This window comes from Vigna angularis, chromosome 8 (assembly GCF_016808095.1).
Source record: "Vigna angularis cultivar LongXiaoDou No.4 chromosome 8, ASM1680809v1, whole genome shotgun sequence".
Taxonomy (NCBI): domain Eukaryota; kingdom Viridiplantae; phylum Streptophyta; class Magnoliopsida; order Fabales; family Fabaceae; genus Vigna; species Vigna angularis.
This window is the reverse complement of record NC_068977.1, coordinates 29,603,241-29,612,691: the sequence shown is the minus strand read 5'-3', so window position 1 is coordinate 29,612,691 and position 9,451 is coordinate 29,603,241. Positions and strand designations below refer to the sequence as shown.

Sequence of the window (9,451 nt, the reverse complement as noted above, 5' to 3'; positions counted from 1 at the left end):
ACTCACTATTAATAACTTTTTATTATTTTTTATAATTTTTTATTATAATTATTTAATAAAAATGTAGGTTGATAATTTGATTTTTTTTAAAAATTTAAAATGTTATTAAATAATATTTGAATAGTTTGGTTGATTAATTTATTTGTTTAATCTAACTATTATTTTTATAATAATATTTAATAAAAATGGTCAACATTTTAATTGTATTAATTAATATAAAAAATAAATTAGGAGAACAAAATATTATTAAATGAGTCAACCTACTTGATCCATAATTTAGATCAAACAAGATTACAAAACTTTTGACTTACAGAAAAATAAGTTGAATTAAGCTTATTTATTTTTAACTTACATGACACCCGCCAAGATTGATTCTAAATACTTAATTAAAATATTAGTATTTGTAAACCATTTATTCATTGCACTATTTGATTAATAATCATTAAAAAAAATTAAGCTTGGATGGGTGCTTTAACTCAAGAAAAAAATATATATGAAGCATTGGTAACATAACTACATGTTCAAAAAGTTGAGTACTGTTGTACTTTCTTTAAAAGATGAAGGTATAAATTACAGAGAGAATTTGCCTCCATGAAAAGTTAAGAAAGACCAATCTGAGCAAGCCAAGATTTATAATGAAATGATTTTACTTAGTGACAAGTTTACGTAAAATAAAACCTGAAGCCTAATTTCGTGGGAGAAAAAGTTTGATGATATAATTACCACTAACACGAGCCTTGTACTTTGTTGTTTCAAGTCATAATACATAGTTATATGTGCAGTTATGATTCCCAGGATGGATTGCTTTCTTCCAAATCTGTGTATTACTTTCATAGTATATCATTAGCTACAAAAAAGTTGATGATTTTGTAGGCTTACTAGGACAAATGTCAATGCCTCTTGTACGTAATCATTGCATGAATTATCATAATAACAGGTCTAAATTGCAGAATCAAGCTTAGGAGACTGAAACAGGCTTATTCTTCACTCCTCAATTCTCACAGCCTTTGCTTGTGGCCAAAGAAGGGAAATTTCTAAATCTGGAATGCCCTCTGTGCTGAAATGGTATCATTAGCAAAACTTTCTGATTTCTTAATAGTAATTTACAATCCACAGTTATCATTTCAACTTCTCCACTTTCAAAACACTTTTTATACTTGCCTTCTTATCATTGGTTGGATTAGTAAAACCCTTTAACATATGTAAGTCTTTTTGCAACTTGTGGCCCCCCACAAAGATACTGCTAAATAATTCCTATTATATCAGCAACCAATGGTCCAACACTGCTTCATCAAGAAATACACCAAAACACACAGCAATGGCATTGAACCTCAAAATTAAGCTATGTGGTTGAATCCTAATGTTTACATTAACTATGCCACAAATGCTTATAACCATAGTGTGTATATATATATATATATATATATATATATATCAAAAATAGGCCCTTACATTTGATTAATGAATTCGGTGGACACCAAAATCACAGAAATGTAACTTTTTTTTATGATAATGACTATGATGGCAACCCTATTTATTTGTGAAGTAAATGACAGATTATAAGGGGTTGGTAAACAAATCTAAATACAGAAAAGAATGTAAAACATATAACACTCTGAAGTGGAAGACAAACCCAAATCACATCCACACAAGTAAAAGCAAGTGGTATGGTACTCAGTTGAAGAATTCCCAATTGAACTTTGGAGGACCTGAATTATGAGTCACTGAGGGGGGTTGTTGTGGTGGGGATGTGGACTGCACAGGGATTAATGGTGGGGCAGAATCAAACAACTCCCAGTTTGTGGTAACTACAACTTCTGAGGTCGAATTCCTTGAGGTTTGCTGTTGTTGCTCTTGGTAAAGTGCTAGAGATTTCTCATTTGAGTTCCTAGGTTGTTCTTGTTGCTGCTCTTGAATTGGTGCTAAGGCTAACCTATTATGTCCATTTGAATGCTTTTGTTGTTTCTCTTGAACACCTCCCAGCCTCTGCCCATTTGAATGCTTCTGTTGTTGAGGCTGCACTGCACCATGGTCTCCATTGCTGCTAGGCACAGAATTCTTAACCTTCAGCAGATCAAGAGTTTCAACATACTTTTGAACTCTTTTTACCTTCAAAAATTAAGCTTTTTTAGAACCATGAATGAAGGCAATTGAGATATTGTAAATAACACAAATGAGCATGATGCATCTGAATCTCCTATTCCTAACATTACCTGCATTTTCCTCTGTAATTTCACATCCCCATCAGCCATTATACCGTCCAATTTAAGCAATTGATTCATCAACAACTCAATCAGATTCAGAACATCTGTTTCCACAACTTTCCCACCTTTGCTAATAATTGACTCAAAGGCTGATACCTAACCAATTCCAATCATTCATAATCAAAATTTTGCAAAAATGAAAAGAAAAATTCATAGTAATATCAATAGCAACCACAATACATACCCTCCCTGCAAGCCTGTCTACTTCCAAGCTGATTGCTGAGATGGATTTTGCAGCTTTCTCCATCTTAGCATTCTTCCTTATCTCTAACAACCTCTTCTCTTGACTAATAGGATCTTCAACTAGCACTATCTTGGATTTATCCTTCACCCCAACCATGTCAAGAAAAGCCTTTGAATCCCTCTCCTTGTCTTTGTAAAACAGCTTTTGGTCTTCATGGTGTAACCCAGTTGGTCCTGACAACATCTTCTTCAACTCCCCTGCAAACCCAGAAATATAAAAACAAAATTCACCAAAACCTAGACATGGGTAATTTTTGTATTATCCTTCGATCAGAATTAGAATTTCACTAAGAAATCTATGTAAAGGTAAAACTCTAATTTCTATAAGATAACAGGAACAACACTAAAATTACCTAAAAACTTGTGTCCAAGTTTTGTCTCGCAAGAAAAGGGTAAAGAAACATAACTAGCAAACAAAAACCATTAAAACTTGAGAAAAAATAAATAAAAAGTGAAGAGTTACCAAATGTAGCTTGAGAACTAATGTTGACTTCATGGTAAATTGAACCGTACTTGACCCTAACTCTAATTGTGGGAACAAGAACTGGGTTCCGATCCGAATCAGCGGTTCTCATCTGAACCAGCATTCCACCTGGTCTCATCTCCCATTCCTTTGAACCAGGCTCAGATCTACAAGCAGCTGAGCCTCCTGCATTCATGATGGAAGAAAGACCGTTTGTCTTATGATTGTTATTACCACCACTATTCCTCATCCTCATCATCTTCTCTCACTCTTTAACTTTCACAACTATGCAACAAAAGGGTGTGTGCTTATGGAAAGACCGGAGAGGCTTAGATCTCTGAGGACTCAGATTCTCTACCACCCATGACAGAAACCACACTGACCCAATTCACCGAAAGCCTGCAAGAACATGTCTCAGAAATCTCTGACCCCAGCATTCCACAGCAAGAGAGAGAAAGACACGGGATAAAAAACACCAAAAAGCTTTGAACTTGGATAGAGAGAGAAAAAAAAATAAACTTGGACCAATCAATGGCTTGTGAGGAAGAACTACTCCAACCCCTTCAAAAGGTGAACCTGCCAGGGGTCAAGGCACAGATCTTTTCACTAAAATGTGGCTGAAACCTGCGAGTTTCAGAATTTTACAGCATAATCTTGAACAAGGAAAAAACAAAGAGCTTGAACAATCTGAAGCTGTGTTTTTCGTTTTTCTGAAGGAAACTGATGAGAAGAGATTGAAGAAAGTGAGAATCTGGAAAGAATTTGCAGGGATGAGGAACTGATTCTCCCTTGCTGTTGTGGAGAAATCAAAGGGAGAAGAAAGTGATGAAATGGAAACAGAAAAAAAAAATAATATAAAAACGAGTGGCCAGCTAACTATGCTGACACCCTGTGATATATACTCTGCACTTAATTAATTAATTATTTAATTGGACTAATTAAGTTTTTAATAATTGTCCTTAAAAATATCATATGATCAATTATGCTTTTGTTTCTTGTGCCCCATTAATGAGATTAAGTATTTCATCACCCACTGATCAAATTGTAATTATTTTTGTCCTTTCACTTTAGAGAGCATTTTGACTTTGGGCAAGTCTGAATTAGTTTGTTTTAAAATAGTTGATTTATTTTTTAAAAAACTCTTTAAGCAATAATTGTTTTGAAAATAATTGAAAACAAACATGAACTTCATTTTAATTTTAATTCCCTTACGCTAATCAGTACATGTATCATGCCCGAAAGAGGAATAACTTAATTTACATATTACTATACACGATAAGTTAATTATTTTTATAGCAATTATATTAAAGTCATACTTAATATATGATGTATATTGATAGATAAATTTAAAATATTTATATCAATTAATAGATACTAACAATTAATTCACAATAGCAAAACCGAAAGATCATCAACATCTCTGTATGGGTAATTTCTCTTTACTAACAATTTGTTTAATCCTCAATAATTTACAAAATTAATAATAGTTAAATTAATATAAAAAGTTGAAAGAAAAAGAAATAAAAAATGGTGGTTGAAAAGTAAGAGAAGAAGACAACAAAAGCCGGCAAAGCAATCTTAATTTCTTCATAAATGGTTAACAAAACCGACGGAGGGAAGAGAGTGTTAGAGTTTGAGTACATTTTGGTTCAGCATAAAGATGCTGTGTCCCCAGTTCTCTGGATGCCACGTGTATTTGTAGGGGTAGTTAGGGAATTTGGGGGTAGACCAATGATTGATGTTGTGCAGCGAAGAGTTATACTGAGTTGTTCAAACAGTGAATCTTTACCCGGGAAAGCTTCTGATTGGTCACCGGCACGTGTGATGTCTCTCCTTGGAAGTAATTTTAACCTAGGTGAAAGTGAAACTCAAATGAAACAATCTAGGGTTTGATGACTTGGTTCTAGGTTTTTTTATGAGTACTTACACACGTGCTGGTTCCTTCTTTTGTGCCTTTCTTTGTAACAATCTATAATTTAAGAATCAAAACCTTGCTTTTCTTCCAATTCAATAGTAAGTCATAGTCCTACTTTTTCATCTTTCAAAACTAAAATATGCAAAATTAACCATTGACCCATTTGTACTAGTTGAGGTTATAAGGCATGATCTACTTTTGCTTTTCTAATTTCATCATTAAATTTATTATAAAAATTAAATATTTTGAACATGTATTTTGTATTATAGAAGAATGATGGTATTTGTTGAAATTAACACAGAAAATTAATTAATAATATTATTAATACATGTGATCACCGACGCTTTATTTTGTTGCATTATATAATAGTTGAAAGTATGTAGATGGAAGGGGAAGAATTCAAAAATGGAGGCCAAGCACTTTGGTCCCTTTCGATTCAGGTAAAATTTCGTTTTTGATGCCATTTGCATGCCAATAGCTTCATTTAATGGGAACATTAGGTTAACTTGTCTTTTCCTCTATTAATCAGACAATTACGATATCTGTCCTTTTTTCTATTACCATTTTATACTTTTTATTCACGATTTCTGTAAACTAACCTACCACTTAATATAACTCTCTTTCTCCATCCTTTATCAATACTATAATTCATTTTCGACTAACTACCTTTCTCCTTAATCATCAATCTCATTCTCACCATTGCAATTTTATCTAATTATAATATAATAATTCTATCACAATTTCTTTTTAATCTCTCAAAATATTCAAACAATGCCATCGTTTTCTTACGAAAATATAGGGACTAGACATTATCAATTATTATTTATATGACTCGAAAAAAATTGGTGTTTAAAAGCGAAATTGAAATGACGGGACTTATCTATAAAATAGACAAGCACCATGTTTGATTTTTGTTTCTTCATGTTATAATAAAAAATTAAAATGTTTATTTTATTTTTTTAAAGCATAAATAAAAATTGAGAAACCCTATTTAAGGTTTTGAAGCATGCACTTGGCAAATGTAGTACTACTGAAAGGTTTCTTGTATGGGAATATTGTTCTTTATAATTAAGAAAATTGAGTGCTATAATTAATAATATCTCAAGTGCAAGAGTATTTTCAGTACATGAATGATTTCTTTTGAAAGAAACACTTCCTTGGAAATTTGCTAAGTTAATTGTTACTATATCGTTATTTTAACTATATATTTTAAGTGCGTGAAATTCAAATAAAGTAGTTATTTTCTTACATTATTTTATATTTATTAATTTATTAATTAGTTCTATTAAATGTTTTTATGTCAATAGTCTAGCTTTATAAAGTTATATAAGATAGTTTTGCAATGCATTAGGGTAAAAACTTAGATGGAAAAGGGAGAAAAAGAGAGATGGAAGGAGATGAATGAATGAGGGACACGTGGCGTGCATAGGCATGATCATGATTCTAAAAGATAAGCAGAGTACATATTTTTCGACCTATTGTCTCTCTTGAAATTCAAAGGGTGTCTCCCACATTTACGATCCACCGACAGTTTCGCACGTGCGAGGTTAGTGGCACGTGACAGAGTGCTACTGGTTTGCCATGGTGGTTGTGGGTTACACTAATTATGCAAATATCTCTTATATAATTAAACAATATATTATTTTAAAAAATACTACACATTTTACGTTTATATAATAATAGCAAATAGTTTACTTCATTTATTTTTATTATTATAACCAGCCATAAAATTTGAACCTAACTCCTCCTATAATTGAGTCAACTCTAACTGAATTTCAATATTTTCTTACCTTAATATTAATGTTGTTTTTTATATTGTCAGCCAATTAAAAACGACGGCGAATATAAATTTTATGATAGTGGTTATTAGAAACCACAAATTTACTATATATAATGAATTGGTTTAATGTGAAAAAATTGAAACGGTTTTACTTTATCATTACATCATCTATTTTTTATTATATAATAAAATATAAGTATTTATTTATACAAATTTTCATTTTTTATGGATAAAATTTGTTAAATGTATAAATTATAGTATAATTAATATTCATATAAAATAAATATCTTCAAATATGTAAATTGTATTTTAGATTTGCAATTAATAAATTAAAATCATGATACTTTTTTACGAAAAAAAAAGTAAGATTGAAAGAAATCAATAATTAAAATACTAATACATGGATGACGATAAATTAACGTGGTTTGTGTAAATTGAGAGAGATAAAATTGTATGAAAATAATAATAATAATATTTTTCATATGAAAAAAAAATTATATGAAAAAGGAAATAGCCCATACACATTCAAATAAAAAAAAAGCGTAACTAAGTTGTGTATGTAATTTATCACACACTGTACATCTTATTAATAGTTTAACTCATGCAAGGTCTTATAAAAAGACTATACAGCCAATCAAACATAGATTACACATAATTAATATGACTTTTGAGTATTTATTTAAAGAAATAAAAATGTTTAACTCATGTTATATTTCTTTAAAAAAAAGTAATTTTAAATCTTTAAATATATTTTTTTTAAGCTTTATATTGTTAATTTGACTCGAGATTTAGTAAAAGAGTAGTGGAATTAAAGAGCGGTAAATATCTTTTGATATATATATATATATATATATATATATATATATATATATATATATATATATATATATATATATATATATATATATATAAACATCAAATAAAATTTGAATAAAGGATGAACAAATTAAAACGATATATATGTTATGTAGTATTTGAGAAAGTTAAAAAGATAAATCGAGAATAGAATTTACAAAATAAAGTACACTTTTATTAATTATAGATTATATAATATGTAATTACACCACAAAAACAAAGATGTCGGTGTATTTTGTAACATACCAAAATATAGTAATTACCATAATCAGAATTAATTACATTAAGCACATAAACAGTGCAGTCGTACAATTAAACCGAACGAGCGTTAAATGTCGAACGGCCAAAATATACAGAAAATAACGAACGTTAAAAACATACAAGAGTTCAAGGACGAACGGCTTTACAAAACTATAACCGAACGTCCACCAAATAAACTTATCGAAACTACAACACATGAGCGAGCGCTCTAAGGCTCGGCTTTGACTTCCACATCCACCAGAGTTGCGTCCTCCAAATTTTCTTCTTCTAGCATTTCTTCAAGGGACGCATCACCATCTGCTCACATCCACGCGGATGATCATTGCAAGGACAGGACGAACGTACATAACAAGATGACAACACAAAGAAGAACGAAAGGGTAAGCTTAAGTAATTTAAATTCGTACTTCAACATTTCTATTCAAACAAAACCCATAACTTCAATACACTTAACATCATCCAAAACATAAATATATGAATACTAGACCGACCGTCCGGACTGTATGAATCTGTGTAGTTACAAGCGTCCTTGCACCCGAGTGGTGTAGTAACTGGGATACACCAAACAGCTGCCACTCGAGGTTAGTCCGTTCTTACGTCGCCCATGTTAACTTATGGACTAAGGACCTCCTGCCGTTCCCACACATGACATACTTCCTCTACATGAAGATAGTATTCACGGAACATCAGGATGGACTGCGAGGCTTAACTTATCAACAGTCATACTTTACCAAAAATTTAATATTCAATAAACATCAGAGTCGTCCCTCCATGGAACGCTCGTTCAAATACCAAAATCATCATTTCACTTCTTATAGTGTTCGCACACCTTAATACTTCCTTTTATTCACATTTTCATTCTATGTTCCACTTTCTTAAAAGAGACGAACGTTCAGCCCCCTTCATAATGAGGACAACCGTGGAGAACAAAGCCGAAGAATTTACTCCGTTCCAAAACAGAATAGAACCAATTACCAAATAGATGGACGACCTGTATTAATCAAGGTTACTCGACACTGTCGGTCGACACAGATGGAGGATCTGTGGTCACAAGGGTGATCGACACAGTAGGTCGACACAGATGGATGATATGTAGTCACAAGGGTGATCGACACTGTAGGTCGACACTGATGGATGATTTGTAGTCACAAGGGTGATCGACACAGTAGGTCGACACAGATGGATGATCTGTAGTCACAAGAGTGATCGACACAGTAGGTCGACACAGATGGATGATCTGTAGTCACAAGGGTGATCGACACAGTAGGTCGACACAAATGGATGATCTGTAGTAACAAGGGTGATCGACACAGTAGGTCGACACAGATGGATGATCTGTAGTCACAAGGGTGATCGACACAGTAGGTCGACACAGATGGATGATCTGTAGTCACAAGGGTGATCGACACAGTAGGTCGACACAGATGGATTATTTGTAGTAACAAGGGTGTTCGACACTGCTCATTATGAGCTCTATGTAAAGGACCGACACAGCTCAACCTCGACCAGAAATCTTCCCGAATGAAAGTATTTCAATTCAAAGAATTTTACTAGAACACCAAACGGTCAAGAACCGTTTAATGTCGGACGTACGTTATCATAGAGAAGTTCATATTCAAGTTTCACTTACATTCACTCATTTCTCAGCATATATATATATATATATTTCAT

The 9,451-nt window shown here is 32.2% G+C and overlaps 1 protein-coding gene across 1 annotated transcript; it reads right to left on the bottom strand.

Moving 5' to 3' along the window:
- Positions 1-1,483: 1,483 nt before the first annotated feature.
- LOC108345619 (BAG family molecular chaperone regulator 3) lies at positions 1,484-3,848 on the bottom strand. The gene is made up of 4 exons (XM_017584247.2): positions 2,971-3,848; positions 2,449-2,705; positions 2,214-2,360; positions 1,484-2,109 (listed from the first exon to the last, which is right to left on the bottom strand). Exons 1-4 carry the CDS (start codon positions 3,227-3,229, stop codon positions 1,675-1,677), a joined length of 1,098 nt encoding a protein of 365 aa, XP_017439736.1. The 5' UTR covers positions 3,230-3,848; the 3' UTR covers positions 1,484-1,674.
- Between the last annotated feature and the right edge of the window lie 5,603 nt (positions 3,849-9,451).